Source organism: Pelophylax lessonae (assembly GCF_965119305.1).
Source record: "Pelophylax lessonae genome assembly, chromosome: 1".
NCBI classification, from domain to species: Eukaryota; Metazoa; Chordata; class Amphibia; order Anura; family Ranidae; genus Pelophylax; species Pelophylax lessonae.
The window spans coordinates 350,817,244-350,834,064 of NC_138768.1; the positions used below are offsets into that span (position 1 = coordinate 350,817,244).

Sequence of the window (16,821 nt, forward strand, 5' to 3'; positions counted from 1 at the left end):
ACAGACAAACAAAAGGTGACTCCAATAACAATTGGAATTCACACCTAGGAGGCACACAATGGGGAAATTATACCACAAAGACTCCAAATTGTAGCATCAGGTTGTTTTGAGCTGCTCTCAGCCAGTCTAAACAGTCATTGCTGGTTTGGGCATAGAGGCCCTAAATGTGTATCCAGGTCCTAGGTTCCCAGAGTCTGTGTTTCAGGGAGACATGGACCTGAATCTGAAGCAAGACCACTCCAAGGGTCCCCCCAGGCTTACACCTTTCAACAATCAAGCCCCCTCAAAAGCCAGGGCCCATGGTCAGGCAAGAGGCTACCTTGCAGTCCCCTGTAAAAGCCCTTGTCCTGTTTTGGGTCTGTTCCACTTACATTATGGTTTTATTGTCCTAGCAACTGTAATGTTACATAATTAAATTCATAAATCCTGTTTGTCACTTTTTATATGTAGGATCAGCATTTCTTTGGGAACTATACAAAGTGATAATATATAGGAACAACAGATAAAAAAAAAAAAAAAAAAAAAAAGTTATCCATGCATTGCTGGAGTCTGAAAACCCTTTCTTTTGCATATGATAAGTATATAGATGCGACTGACAGTTGACAATGTTTTATGAACTGCAAACAAAAAAAAAAAAAGACATGAAAAGCCTGTCTCTCCTGTTTTCTTGTACATGTGCATTTCATTAAATGATTGGCTCTTTATCAACCCTTTGTAATAGACGTTGGATCTCCTCACCTGTTACTTTCAGTGAGACATCTGTTCAACTGTAGCTAAAATAATTTCACTGTGATCCTTTAATGGGCTGCAGCTTAATGGATCATCTCAGCATAGTGTCAGACTGATTCTTATGTACTATGAAATGGATCCAACTTGGCTCTACCCTTTTGTTGACGTTACGCTTACAATTTACTCAGAAGGATGTGTGAGTGCAAGTAGGAAGTTCTTGGGCAGGTGGAAAGAAGTGACTGCAAGGATAAAAAGCTGATGCTATGAATGCAGCCACTGTTCAGTATGGGCAAAAAGCTTTGAATTCCGTGAACACAGAGCCCTGAGTATCAGACCACCTTTTTTTTTTTTTTTTTTATACAGCTCATTAAAAATCCACCATCATGACATAAGCAACACTGTTATAGCCTTTAAAATGTATTACCAACTACTTATCTTCGGACCTTGTTTTCGGACCTTGTTTTACACCAAGTACAGGCTTCATACTGCAAACACGAGCAATTCTTAACCACTTCCGGACCACCCACCGCATATATACTGTGAAAGGGCGGACCGGCTGCTCAAAATTACATTTAGGTACGTGATCTTGTACAGGGGTTCACGGGGGCGCACGCGTGCCACCGGAGCACTGCATTGCTGTGATTAGCCTAGCAGGAGCCAATCAACGGGCCACCCACGATCGTGCAGGAGATTGACAGAACGGCCGTCTGCCTATGTAAACAAGGCAGACGGCTGTTCTGTCACAGAAAGCTGAAATAGAGATCTCTTTTCCTCTAGCACATCCATGCCCCACACAGTTAGAAAGCACTCCCTAGGCACATACTTAACCCCTCAATAACCCCTAGTGTTAACCCTTTCCTGCCAGTGTCATTTATACAGTAACAGTGCATTTTTTTTTTTTTTTTTAGCACTGATCACTGTATTGGTGTCACTGGTCACCAAAAAGTGTCACTTAAGGCCCGTACACACGTGCAGATTGTCGGCCGAAAAGATTCGGCCGACGACCGATCGGCCGATTTTCGGCTTGTTAGTATGATGCTTCCGACAGCCGACAGCGCACTTTCGGCCGAACAGGATCTGTCGTGCAAGCATTAAAATTTTTGTATGCCGACACCAGAACGGCCGATTGTTCGCCAGTCAGTACAGAATTCGGCCGACAGACAGCAGATTTGCAAGACTGGGCATGCTCAGAAAAGAAAAAATACAGGGAAAGTTAACCATCACATGACATCACTTCTGCAGTCGGCTGTTGTTGGCAGACAAAATTCGTGTGCAGTCTTTTGCACTTTTCAGCGGACACGACAGCCAGGGACAAAAGACGGCCGATCGTTTGGCCGACGATCGGTACGTGTGTACGGGGCTTTAGTGTCGGATTTGTCCGTCGCAATTTCGCAGTCCCCCCATTAATAGTAAAAACCATAAAAAAATAAAAATGCCATAAATCTATTCCATAGTTTGTAGACGCTATAACTTTTGCGCAAACCAGGATTTCTCTGTCGCTCATTGACAGACGTAGTCTTCTTGATTCACAAGAACTGGGTTATGTTGTCTCCGCAGGAGTAGGACTAGGCAGAAAGAAAAAACGTTCTGGCTCCACCCTAGGGGCAGTCCCAGAGGGTATATCCTCCCTCTCTCTGCTACAAGGCATCAGTTTTTTTCTGTCTAGTCAGGAGTAAGGACCTAAGTTCCTTGCTGGGATCTCTGGTCCTGGCAAGATTTTTTTTAGAAAAAATATTTTTTTTTAGGTATTTTCCTCCAGTGTTTTTTCCTGTGAGATCTTCAAACAAATATGCCGGACTGGGCGACACTAGTGGTCACCCCAGGCGGCCTACGAGCGCGTGCAGACCATTGCATTGCGCTTGGTCGGCCGCGACACATTCAAGTAAGTATGCGGGGCCGGGCGACGGGCCGGATGTTGAGATCCAGTGGTCACCCCGGTTTCTGCCTACGAGCGCGTGCAGACCAGAGCTCCGCGCTGGGTCGGCCACGACGGAGTCCCATTGGAGGGACTGACCTTGCGAGTTAAAAGTCTCGCTTGGACGCCAGGAACCAGAGAGTCGAGGCGTCCGGAGTGGTCCACAACCCCCCACCCCGGTGGAGAGGGTATTGTGAAGAGAGGGTGCCTGTCGGTTCGGTATGGTGAGTAAACGTTCCCTTTTTTCCTCGTTATGAGGCAGTATGAATTATGGGCCCCTCCATACATGGTCAGTATCTGTCTGACACTAAAAGTCCCCCTTGTAAATACAGCATGTGTTTGGTGGCAAGTGGACTTGGTTTGAGAGCTAACACTCTACCCAGCAGACTGTAGTATTACAGCAGACATAGGAGGTATAATCCTACCTTAATTGTAGTGTACCTCCTGCAGATCAATCCGCCATTTAGCAGAGATGCAGGTGGATGTGCTGGGAAAAACGATTTCGGCAGTCCGCCGCCATTTTGCCGTAGACCGGGTGCATGAATGTCCTCAGGTCACGCCGGCCGCCATGTTTTTGGAGTCTATTGTCTCCTGTATGGGGGCGGCCATGTTTGATGAGCCCAGCTACCTCGTGGAGAGCTGGGAACGCCGGAAGGCGTACACAGGGGGCGGAGCCACGTCCTTCTACCCGGGAAAACTAACACAGCTCTTTCCAGTCTGTAAAAGACAGACGCTGACTGCAGTTGGTTGGAAACTTCTCTGCATCGGGTGGTGAGCCTTGAGGGTCCCTCTCTCTCTGCGGGGATCGAGAAGCAGGTACTCTGAGCGGCGCTATTGCGCTAGGGGGATACACATAAAAAAAAAAAAAAAAAAAAGGAGGTATTTTTTTATTTAAAAAAAAAAAAAAAAAAAGAGATGTTTTTTTCTTTTTTACTGGCAAAGTGTCCTGGATTAACATGGACCCTGCCACTCTTGTATTTCCACCAAATCCCTTAGAGGGGTCTGCAGGATCCTCCAGCACCCCACTGACAATTGAATCATTGTCAGCTATTATGGAAACTTTTGTGTCCCGGGTGGAAGTGGCTTGTCAGGGACAGGGCGCAAGCCCCCGCCTAACCCCATATTATCTGAAACTTCGGATTCAGAATCTGAGCCTATTTCTGCAGTTGCAGGTACCTCATCTGGGATTGGTGGCTCGGGTACTGTCTCTTCAGACAGTGAGGAGGATGTTTCGGCATCAGCCATAGCCCGAGAGGAAGCGTTGGTAAACGCACTCATTGTATCTGTTCAAGAAACCTTAAGATTACAGGGTACTCCATCGGAAATAGCTGAAACTGAAATCCCCTTTTGGGACTAAAAAACGCATTAAAGTGGCGAAGGTTTTTCCATTGCCCAAATGTTTTGGCAATCCAATCAAAAAAGAATGGAGTCTGCCAAAACGCACTTCTGCTATTTCTAAACGCATTAACAGGCGTTATCCGTTCGAGGAAACCTTCATTAAGAAATGGACAGAACCACCTGTGGTGGATTCACCAACTGCTAGATTGAATAAAGCCACGGTTATTCCTTTAGAAGAGGCTCCGTCTTTTAAAGATCCAGTGGATCGCAAGATAGAAGCTATGTCTCGCACCATGTTTTCCTTGATTGGATCAGCTTTCAGACCAATAATTGCTATTGGACTGGTTTCGCAGACTGTAACTGAATGGACCAAGTGGTTACGCCGGGACTTAGAAGAAGTCCCTCAGGCGGTATCAGATTTGTTGGAACAAATGATACAGGGGTTACAGTTTGTGTGTGATGTGGCGTTAGACGCCACTCCATTATTGGCGCGAGCATCAGTTTCAGCAGTGGTTCTCAGGCGTACACTGTGGCTAAAAGGTTGGTTAGCCGACCAAGGTTCCAAAAAAGCATTGGCTAATATCCCCTTTTTAGGAGAGCGTCTATTTGGAGCCAACTTAGATGAGATCATTAAGGATCTTACGGGAGGAAAGAGCACCTTTTTACCGCAAAATGTTAAAGGTAAAGGACCTCGTCAAAGACGAGGGCCTTCTTTCTCTGCTCACAAAAAGTTTTTTCGTCCCGCGGGTGAAAAAATTAAGTCCTCCAAAGCTCCTTCAGGAGGCTTCAGGGGACGTTGGTCGGGCAAGCAAAAGCCCGCCCCCTCCAGACCTGAAGATAAATCGTCCAAAGCCTGAAGGTGCGCCCCCACCCATAACTGGGGTGGGGGGACGTCTTCACCGGTTCCCGGATCCATGGCCTTCCAGAATCCCGGACAAGTGGGTTTGCGAAGTCATAAGGTCAGGGTACAAGATCGAGTTTCGATCTCTCCCACCGGCGCGATTCTTCCCTTCCAATATCCGACTATCCCCGGATCGTCTAGAAGATCTGCGGAGAGCAGTCACGGATTTACTACAACAAGGAGTGGTAGTCCACGTTCCTTGGACAGAACGTTTTCAGGGGTTTTATTCAAACCTATTTACAATACCCAGGAAAGAGGACAAAGTGCGTCCAATTCTGGACTTAAGGGCACTCAATTCCTTTCTCAACATAAGAAAATTCAAGATGGAATCCATTCGCACAGTAGCAGCCTTCCTGCATCCAGGGGATGTCCTAGCGTCCATAGACATCAAGGACGCCTATCTTCACATTCCCATTTTCGCAGGACATCAGCGGTTTCTACGTTTTTCCGTAGAAGAGAACCACTATCAGTTTGTGGCGTTACCTTTCGGTCTCGCCACGGCTCCTCGGGTCTTCACGAAGGTGTTGGCCCCAATGTTGGCACTACTGCGCCAAAGAGGCATATCGATTCTAGGTTACCTAGACGATCTCCTGCTTCATGCAGAGTCTCCTCAGACCCTGCTACAAAACACAGAAATTACTATAATTTCTTCACAGGAATTCGGGTGGCTGGTGAACCAGCAAAAGTCATTTCTGGTTCCCACCCAGAGGCTCGAATATCTGGGTCTAATTCTAGACACAGTCAGGACAAGAGTTTTCCTTCCGGTAGGGAAACTCCGGAAGATTCAATCAGCAGTCCAGTTGTTACTATCCAACAGCTGGTCTTCTCTTCGAACTTGCATGAGGGTTCTGGGGTTGATGGTGGCTTCCTTCGAAGCAGTCCCATTTGCCCAGTCCCATACCCGAATTCTTCAGCAAGAGATTCTTCTCAGATGGAATCGGAATCCGGAATCCCTGGACAATCGGATCCGTTTGAGCAAACAGACCAGAGAGTCTCTGGTCTGGTGGCTTCGGTCTCCGATGCTCAGCCAGGGAAAGTCATTTCTGCCAATATATTTGACGATAGTGACCACGGATGCCAGTCTATCCGGATGGGGAGGAATTCTCGATCAGTTATCTGTCCAGGGACTTTGGTCCCCGGAAGAATCCAGGTTGCCGATAAATGTATTGGAACTGAGAGCGATCAGACTTTGTCTGATTCACTGGACCGAGCAGCTCCAGGGCAGCCCGGTTCGGATCCAGTCGGACAACGCCACGGCCGTGGCTTATGTCAATCACCAGGGGGGCACCAAGAGTGTCCGAGCGGCCAAGGAAGTGGCTTGCATTCTTCGCTGGGCGGAACGATTTGTTCCAGCGATCTCTGCGGTGTTCATTCCGGGGGTGGAAAATTGGCAGGCAGATTATCTCAGCCGTCAGACTCTGGATCAGGGGGAATGGTCCCTCCATCCAGAAGTTTCCACCAGTTGTGCCTACGTTGGGGCACCCCGGATGTGGATCTGTTGGCATCACGATTCAACAGGAAAGTACAGAGATTCGTGGCTCGCTCCCGCGATCCTCTAGCAGAGACCGCAGACGCACTGATCGCCCCGTGGGGGCAATACCAGCTAATGTATGCCTTCCCTCCTCTTGGGTTACTGCCAAGACTTCTTCGCAGGATAGAGGAGGAAGGAATTCCAGTAATCCTGGTAGCTCCGGACTGGCCTCGTCGAGCTTGATACGCCGACTTGGTCAGACTGGTGGCGGACGTCCCGTGGAGACTTCCTCTCAGGGAGGATCTACTGTCTCAGGGACCGATCTTCCATCCTGCTTTACGATCGCTGGTTTTAAACGGCCTGGTTATTGAGACCCAGGTGCTGAAGGACAAGGGATTGTCAGCTTCAGTTATTCCTACTCTAGTTAAAACAAGGAAAGCGACTTCCAGAAAGATTATCATCGTACATGGAAGTCTTATGTTGTGTGGTGTGAATCCCTTGGGTTCCATCTACATCTTTATTCGGTAGCCCGAATATTGGCTTTTCTGCAACAGGGAGTTGAGCAGAAGCTGGCCTTGAGTGTTATCAAGGGTCTGGTTTCAGCATTTGCTATCTTCTTTCAGAAGCCTTTGGCTACTCATTCCTTGGTGCGGAATTTCATCCAGGGGGTGCGACACCTGGCTCCGCCAGTGCACGCGCCGTTACCATCCTGGGATCTTAATTTGGTGCTGTCGGTTCTTCAGACACCTCCCTTTGAAAATATCAGGGAGATTCCCTTGCTTACTTTATCCCAGAAGGTGGCCTTCTTGGTGGCTATCACTTCTGCACGCAGGGTGTCAGAACTGGCTGCATTATCCTGTTGTTCCCCAGATCTGGTGGTTCATAGGGATAAGGTTGTTCTTCATCCGAATCCATCCTTCCTTCCTAAGGTGGTTTCAAAGTTTCATTGAATGAGGACAGTGTATTGTCCTTCCTATGTCCTTAGCCCAATCATCCTCGAGAATTTGCATGGCATTCCTTGGAGGTAGTTTGGGCGATCAGGATATATTTGAATACTACGGATTCAATTTGTAAGACGGATTCACTGTTTGTGATCACGGATGGCCCTAAGAAGGGGTTGCCTGTTCTGCTGCGACCATCTTTAGATGGATCAGACAGACGGTGGTATAGGCTTATTTTATCTAAGGGTCGGGATCCCCCGTTCCCTGTTAAGGCGCATTCTACTCGGGCGCTTAGTTTCCTGGACCTTCCGCCATCAGGCGTCAGTGGTTCAGGTTCTCAAGGCGACTGTTTAGTCGTCGGTTCATACCTTTACAATATTGTATAAGGTTTATGTGATGGCATCGTCAGATGCCTCTTCTGGCCGCAAGGTTCCTGCAGGCCACTGTTTGAGGAGACTGTTGGTCTACCTCGAGGATTTGTGGGGTAGGTCTCATCTGTTTACTCGATGAGTCCTTTGATAATTCTGGTTGGCTCCGGTTGGGCCTTCTAGATTGAATTTTGATTTCTGTCAATCCCACCCCTCATTTGTGGCACTGCTTCTGGATGTCCCAGTTCTTGTGAATCAAGAAGACTACGTCTGTCAATGAGCGACAGAGAAAATCGGATTTTTGTAAGATCTTACCGTAAAATCCTTTTCTCTTAGCTCATTGACAGACGTAGTACCCGCCCCTCTATCATTGAGTTGGGTTGGGTTAAATTCTCTGTTGCTGCTTTGTGACAGAACTGATGCCTTGTAGCAGAGAGAGGGAGGATATACCCTCTGGGACTGCCCCTAGGGTGGAGCCAGAACGTTTTTTCTTTCTGCCTAGTCCTACTCCTGCGGAGACAACATAACCCAGTTCTTGTGAATCAAGAAGACTACGTCTGTCAATGAGCTAAGAGAAAAGGATTTTACGGTAAGATCTTACAAAAATCCGATTTTTTTTATTTTTTTTTTTTAATAAAAATACGTAGTAGAATACATATTGGCCTAAATTGATAAAAAAAATTAGATTTTTTAAATTTTTTTTTAATTAGAATGTTTTATAGCAGAAAATTAAAACTTTTTTTTTTTTTTTTTGTTTCCTCAAAATTGTCTTTTTTTTATTTTTTTGTTTTATAGCGCAAAAAATAAAAACCCCAGAGGTGATCAAATGCCACCAAAAGAAAGCTCTATTTGTGGGGAAAAGGAAAACCTCAATTTTTTTTTTCTTTTTGGGTACAGCGTTGCATGACCGTGCAATGGTCAGTTAACCGGTTGCCGACCGCCGCACGACTATATACTGCGGCGGTCAGCCCCGGCCAGGCAGAGTGACGTATCGGTACGTCACTTGCCTGTCACTTCCTTGTTCCCAGTACCGCGAAAAAAAATCGCAGATAGCCGCCATTACGCGTTAAAAGAAAAACCACCAAAAATGACAGAAATCTTTCCCTTAGTTAGTAAACGCAATAACTTTTGCGCAAACCAATCAAAATACGCTTTTTCTCTTACGTCTTCCGACAGTCGCCGCCCTCTTCATATTCGTCACAATGGGGTATTAGACTTTGCTCCGAAGGAGTAGCTAGGCAACAGAATATGTTAATATAAAAGTTTTAACACATCCCACCCCCAGGGGGTGGTCCCCTCAGTCAATACCCTCCTACTTCCTGTATCCATACTCCAGTTTCAATGTCTAGCTTGTCAGGAGACAATGCCACGGCGGTGGCTTACGTCAATCACCAAGGGGGCACCAGGAGTGCCCGAGCGGCTCGGGAAGTGGCCGACATTCTTTCTTGGGCCGAGACTCGTGTCCCGGCGATATCGGCGGTACACATTCCGGGGGTGGAGAACTGGCAGGCGGATTGTCTGAGCCGCCAGACCCTGGATCAGGGGCAATGGTCTCTCCACCCGGCTGTCTTCCAGATGTTGTGCGCGAAGTGGGGTCTTCCGGATGTGGACCTGTTCGCGTCTCGTCTGAACAACAAGATGAAAAGGTTCGTGGCAAGGACGCGCGATCCTCGGGCAGACGCGTCCGACGCGTTAGTAGCCCCGTGGCATCAGTATCGGCTGCTGTATGCGTTTCCGCCGATTCAATTGCTGCCCAGGTTCCTTCGCAGGTTGAACTCGGAACCACATACAGTGATTCTTGTGGCACCGGACGGGCCTCGCCGGTCCTGGTACGCGGACCTCGTGAACCTGGCGGTCGACGCTCCTTGGCGTCTGCCTCTTCGAGAAGATCTCTTGTCTCAAGGGCCGATATTCCATCCTGCTTTACAGTCGCTGGCTTTGACAGCCTGGCTGTTGAAACTGAGGTCCTGAAAGATAGGGGTCTTTCTCCGGAGGTCATTCACACTTTGATTAACGCGAGGAAGTCTTCCTCGGGGAAGGTATATCACCGTACTTGGAAGGCCTATTTTGCCTGGTGTGAGTCCAGGGGGTTTTCACCTCGCACATACTCTGTGTCTAGGGTGTTGTCCTTCCTTCAGACGGGTGTCGACCAGCGTCTGGCGCTGGCTACGGTCAAGGATCAGGTGTCTGCGCTGGCCGTTCTCTTTCAACGTCCTGTGGTGTCTAACTCCTTGGTTAGTACCTTTGTTCAAGGGGTGCGACATCTGGTCCCTCCTAGGAGGGAACCTTTACCTCCTTGGGACTTGAATCTTGTTCTGTCCGTGTTACAACATGCTCCTTTTGAACAGATCAGGAAGATCTCGTTGTCCATGTTGTCCAAAAAAGTCGCTTTTTTGGTGGCGATCACTTCGGCTCTCAGGGTTTCGGAGCTGGCAGCTTTGTCCTGCAAGTCTCCGTATCTGGTCATTCATCTGGATAAGGTGGTCTTGCGACCTAACCCTTCTTTTCTTCCGAAGAGAGTTTCGGATTTTCACATCAATGAGGACATTGTCCTGCCTTCGCTCTGCGCGAAGCCCAGACATCCGAAGGAGGTGGAGCTGCATTCCTTGGATGTTGTTCGGGCGATTAGGGTTTACCTAAAATCGACTGAATCTTTCCGCAAGTCGGATTCCTTGTTTGTCCTTCCTGAGGGACCTCGGAAGGGCTTGGCTGCGTCGGCCTCTACCATTGCCAAATGGATCAGACAGACTGTGGAACAGGCCTATGCTTTGAAGGGGAAAGTTCCCCCTGTGCCTGTGAAGGCGCACTCTACAAGATTTCTGAGTACGTCTTGGGCCTGTCGTCATGGGGCTTCTGTGGCCCAGGTGTGTAAGGCGGCGACTTGGTCGTCCGTTCACACCTTCACAAAATTCTACAGAGTGGATGTTCAGGCATCGGCAGATGCTTCCTTTGGCCGCAAGGTTCTTAGTGCGGCAGTTCTTTAGAGCCTCTTGTATGGGCTCCTTGGCTGTTTGGGATACATGTTGTTATCCCTGGGTTATTTGTTTTCCTGGGATTTTTGCTTCTGTTGAGCAAGTTTTTTCTTCTGTTGCCCAGATGGTTTCCTTCCTTTGGTAAGGTTCCTTTCTCTGCTGTGGAGACGGCGTTGCCTTGGGCGCGGCTGCGTTTCCCACCCCTCATGTTTGCACTGCTTTGGGACGTCCCCATTGTGACGAATATGAAGAGGGCGGCGACTGTCGGAGGACGTAAGAGAAAACGGAATTTTTGTAAAATCTTACCTGTAAAATTCCTTTCTCTGAGTCCTCCGACAGTCGCCGCCCCCGCCCCTCTTTTGGGGTTGTTTGTACTCTCTACTGCTATTCCACTGAAACTGGAGTATGGATACAGGAAGTAGGAGGGTATTGACTGAGGGGACCACCCCCTGGGGGTGGGATGTGTTAAAACTTTTATATTAACATATTCTGTTGCCTAGCTAAGTCTAATACCCCATTTTGACGAATATGAAGAGGGCGGCGACTGTCGGAGGACTCAGAGAAAGGAATTTTACAGGTAAGATTTTACAAAAATTCATTTTTTTTTTTTTACCAAACATAGGTAGCAGAAAACAAATTGGCCAAAAATGTTAAATTTTGATTTTTACATTTTTTTTGGGGGGGGAATTTCATATAAAAAAATGTGAAAAATATTGTTATTTTTGCAAAATTTACGCTCCTTTTTTTGTTTATAGCGCAAAAAGTAAAAATCGCACAGGTGATCAAATACCACCAAAAGAAAGCTCTGTTTATGGGAAAAAAAGGACGTCAAATTCGTTTAGGTACAGCATCGCACTACCACGCAATTGTCCGTTAAAGTCACGCAGTAAAAAATTGCAAAAAAACCCCTGGTCTTTAAGCAGCCAAATCCTCCGGGGCTTAAGTGGTTAAAGCAACGCAGTGCCGTTACGCAAAAAAATGGCCTGGTCATTAAGGGGGTAAAACCTTCCGGGGCTAAAGTGTTTAAACAGCTACATTGAAAAAAGTCACTGGTATAAATCAAATTGTGATACTGAACAGACACACCCAGTGTAACACAGAGACAGTCTGAAAACACTAGAGAAGAGAGAGAAAATCCCTTGTTATAGGTCAACAGAGACTTGCACAGCACCATAGAAACCATGCTTAATGCTAAATACAATGTACAGTGTTAAGCTATAGTGTCAATCAGTTACAGCAGGGGTGTCCAACTGTTTGACATTCCTGGGCCACATTGGAAGAAGAGGGATTGTCTTGGGTCACACCTAAAATACACTAACAATAAGGATAATTGATGAGCAGAAAAAGTTGGGCAAATCACAAATGAACGATCACTAATCTAGATAACGAGCAGGGACCTCTGATTCCTACTGTATTAAAGTATATTGTAGTTGTACTGTCTACCCTCAAGTTGTAAAGTGCTGCATAAACTGTAAATCCTATATCATCATAATTATGTAATGGAGTAATATTTTTTTTTCTTGAACAATCTTCCTTCATCCACAACTTTTTTCTTTTTTTGGGTTTTGTTTTCTTTTGTGATGTGGAAGCCACGCTAGAATTAAAAATAAATAATAAAGGGGATTGGGATTTCCACTATATGTGCCTGGGTTGCCAACTGTCAGAAAATTCACAGAAAAGGTGCAATGCAGAAGACACATGACCACTCTCTGAATTCCTGACATTATCAATTTGTTTTTTTTTTTTTTCCAATTCTCAATCAGTTACATATAACCAAATGCTTCCAGTGGTATATTGACCAGACCAAAAGTGGGCAAGTAAAAAGTCCATTGTTGGGGTTTACAAACACTTTAAAACTGCTCATTTTTTGCCATCTGTGACTCTTTAGGGAGATTGTCATTCACTTTCTGTCCTGTAGACTCAAAGGGAAGTGAGAAGATCTCTTTCCAATGTAAGAATAATACCCTCTTTAGTTTTCATGGGCAAAAGTGTCCTTATTGGAAGATTTAGCCTGTTCTGATGGCAACACAAAATTTTGGATTTACTCTCGCTTTCATTTCCCACATTAGTAAGCAGGACAATTGAAAAGTGAGAATCTCCCTAATGGTGCACACTCTGCAATAAAAACCTGAACATTGTACAGTCCTTTATCCACCACTATCCAAATCCTAAAAAAATAAAAGTTTTCGTTACTTGACAATAACTTTATCATTACTTAACCACTTTAAGACCGGAAGGATTTGCTCCCTTAATGACAAGGCCCTATTTTGCAATTCGGCACTGCGTTATTTAACGGACAATTGCACGGTCGTGCAACGCTGTACCCAAATAAATTGGTGTCCTTTTTTTTCCCCACAAATAGAGCTTTCTTTTGGTGGTATTTGATCACCTGTGCGATTTTTTTTTTTTTTTTTTTTTTTGCATAGAATGCATTACGATAAAAAAACATTGTCTTTATGACTCCTTAAATAGCAAATTAATACATGTATCATTTTTAGGACAAACAAGGCTTTCTTTTGATGACCTGGTTTTGCAATGTCCTTTTTCATATGCAATCCATAAAAATATTCACTTTTTTTTACCAATGGTAAAAACAAAAAAAAAATCACTGTAGATTTGTTTTTGTTCGATATTTTTATTCTTATTTTAAAAATGACACTAAAATTGTAATTTGTACAAAATATTGCAAAGTTAATTTACAAATTAAAAAAACAAAGAAACCAAAAAAAAAAATACAAAATTAAATGTAAGGGTCCTTTCACACGGCCGCTCCGCTGCTTAAGTCTGCTGCGGGACTTTTTTTTTTTTTTTTTTTCACGGAGCGGATGACATTTGTGTCATCCGCTCCGTGTGTCCGCATATCATCCCATCCGTTTGCGGATGATATGCGGACATAATGTAAGTATATGGCATTGTGGATGTCAGCAGGTGACACCGCTGACATCCGATTTTCCTTCCTTTCCGTTTTTTACACGGATGAAAAAATAGGGTTCTGTTCCATTCGAAAAAACGGAACAGAACTGAAAGGAGGAAAATCGGATGTCAGCGGATGGTATTCCGCTGACATCCGCAATGCCATTCACTTACATTATGTCCGCAAATCATCCGCAAACGGATGGGATGATTTGCGGACACACGGAGCGGCCGTGTGAAAGGACCCTAATGGTTAGAAAAATATAAATAATAATAGTGAAGGGTAAGAAGTTCATTAGGGCTAATTAGAGTAAACAAATGGTTAATAGCGCTTTAATGGGATTAAAAAATAAATAAAAATGTAAAGTGCACATTGTTACTTTAGTATTTACTATCTCCCATCTGAGCAGTATTTATAAAAACTTTGTCAGTTGGCCTTTTTTTTTTTTTCTTACAGTAGCAGGCAGCTTCTATATTTACTGCATTCACACTTTGTATGGCTGAATTTGCACTGTATCCGCACCAAGCACGCACAGGACCCTTTTTTTTTTCAGCCGCATCCGGATCGGATCTCACAGTGGTTCACACTTGTGCGATCCGATCCTGTGCAAACTGTCAGATCGCACTGCGATATGCGATCAAACTGGGGGGTCGTTAACATTTAACTGACACCCCCTGCGTATCGCATATGTCATTACTGTAATAATGACACTGGCAGGGAAGGGGTTAAATGTGACCCTAGGGGAGTGATTCTAACTGTGGGGGGGGGGGGGGGGGGCGTGGCTTCTGAGATGACCACAGAGACATGTGATACTATATAGAAGGATCACATGAGCTCTGTGATCATTTCAGGGAAAAGGACGGTTGGCTGTGTATACAACAGCCGACTGTCCTTCTCTCTCTGCGTGCGGCCGCCTGACACACGCATCGGCTTCCCCACTGACGATCGGGGGCAGGAGTGCGCCGGCGACGCCCGCTCGCCCCCTAGCTTTTTCCAGGCGAGCGACGTAGATCTACGTAATTTTGCCTGTAGGAGCCAGCCTGCTGCAGTAAATATAACTTAAGCTGCCGGGAAGTGGTTAATATGACAATTTTGTAAAATAGAAAAAAATCTTCATTATGCCACGAATTGTGGGTAAAAAACATCAACTTCAAAACAACTCACCATGGGTCTTACTAAATACCTTGGAATGTCTACTTTTCAAAAAGGGATCATTTGGGGGGTATTTGTACTGTCCTGGCTTGTTAGTGTCTCAAGAAATTAGATTGGCCTTCAGTATATCTGGTGTGATCAAGTTTTCTGTAATTGGCACCATAGCTTGTAGACTAGAACTTTCACAAAGACCAAATAATACACTGATATTTGTAAAACATTTTAAAAAACCATTTATCATTTTCCTTCCACTTCACAATTATGTGCCACTTTGTGTTGGTCAATCTCATAAAATTCCAATATTTTTGGTTATAACATGACAAAATGTGGAACATTTCAAGGGGTATGAATACTTTCAAGGCACTGTATATATTTGTGCACGTGTTAGACATTGTATTCAGGCCCTATAATAGTTTATAATCCCCAAGGATTGGGAGAAAGGAAGAGTGACCATGCCATATTTGCCATTTTTCAAATTCCTTCTCTTTTTGTTTTTGCAGTAAAAATCAGCGGTCTTCACAAACGTTTGGAGGAGTCTGAGCTAGAATTCAAGGAACTTCAGGAAAGTCAGACTAAGAAATTATCTTATGAACTGTAAGTGCACTGTTGTCTCTTTTGTGGTGGGCACGCATGATCTAAATCAAGCCAGTGTTTATAGTAGAAATGCCCGTTGCTTCTGGATTTACTGTGGTATATAGAAGTGACAATATTAATATTCTTTACAGTATCTGTATTCTGCTTTGCCTGGGTCCCGCATGAGCCTTTTTATATAAAATAAAAGGATGATGTTCCTGTATGGCCTAGCCTGTGGCCTTTGGTGAAGGATACCCTCTTCTGGCTATTCATCATCATCTTAGATACATTTGATTTACTGCCAACATTTTAGCATTCTTCTTGGTAAAACCATGGCTGTCCAGAAACCATATATTCATATTATACTTCCCACTTTTTTGTTGGGAGATTCTTTCAAACCGTAGCTGCTTCATGTCCACAGCAGCTTTCCTGTTCAGTTTTCTGGATCGGTTGACTCCTCAGCTGAGCCTTGGGGGGGGGGGGCTGTACCCTGACCCTACGTGAAAGATTATGCAGGGCCAGTCTGTAATGTCACTTTGGGCACTTGCTCATTTGTGGCCGCTCACCTTGGCATGACATGCATTGCAGGGTGCTATACAGGTTTATCAGCAGGTGGCACCCTGTCTTTGATGACCCCCTTGAGGGGATGTTAATCCATAAGGGTGAAGCCAGGATGTGGGCTTGTCCCTTTCAGTGCCGGTTCAGATTTATGCGATCACAGAGATCGCATGTAATTCGGAGCGCACTGCTCCTAAAATTACATGCGATCTCTGTGCGGTGCAAATTTCAGCCATACAGTTTGTATGGCTGAATTTGCACCGCAATCACAATAAACACGCACAGGACCCTTTTTTTGGTCCGCAGCAGAATCGGATCACATGGTGGTTCACACTATTGCGATCCGATTCTGTGCAAACTCTCAGATCGCACTGCGATATGCGATCTGATCTGGGGGTGTCGTTAACTGTAAATTGACGCCCCCCAGCGTATCGCATATGGCAGTGTGAACTGCCTGTGCTGCGGATGTGATGCGGGAACACGCTGTATATTCGCAGCGTTCCCGCATCGCATAAATGTGAACCGGCACTCCGACACTTACTGAGAAAGCTCTTCAGTGATTGTCAGCCCCCTTAAAGCAATTGTAAACCACGGATTTTGCAGGAAAACAAAAAAATGCAAGGCAATGGCATAGTATGCATCTCTCCTCACAGAGGGGAGGAGCGGAGGGGAGGACAGAGCCAGATGAAGGTGAGGAGGGGGGGCACCCAGGTGGACAGAGAATGGGAGGATAGCGCCAGGTGGACAGAGGAGAGGGGGGATGCAGCCAGGTGGACAGAGGAGAGGGGGGATGCAGCTAGGTGGAGGGGAGGACCGAGCCAGGTGGATACAGGAGAGGGGGGGATGCATCCAGGTGGAGGAGTGGACAAAGTAGATGCAGCTAGGTGGAGGGGAGAATGGATCCAGGTGGATAGAGGAGAGAAAGAAATGCAGCCAGGTGGAGGGGTTAGACTCCAGTGATAAGGTCTGGTCTTCCTATGGAAGCCTTC

General features: G+C 45.8%; 1 protein-coding gene across 1 annotated transcript in view; it reads left to right on the forward strand.

The window, feature by feature from the left end:
- GOLM1 (golgi membrane protein 1) overlaps positions 1-16,821 on the forward strand; it is a gene marked incomplete at its 3' end in the record, with an annotated part of 158,913 nt that overhangs the window by 80,349 nt on the left and 61,743 nt on the right. Inside the window, exon 5 of the mRNA XM_082244929.1 lies at positions 15,202-15,295. Within this exon, the coding sequence (XP_082101055.1) occupies positions 15,202-15,295 (94 nt within the window). The remainder of the gene's footprint in view (positions 1-15,201; positions 15,296-16,821) is intronic.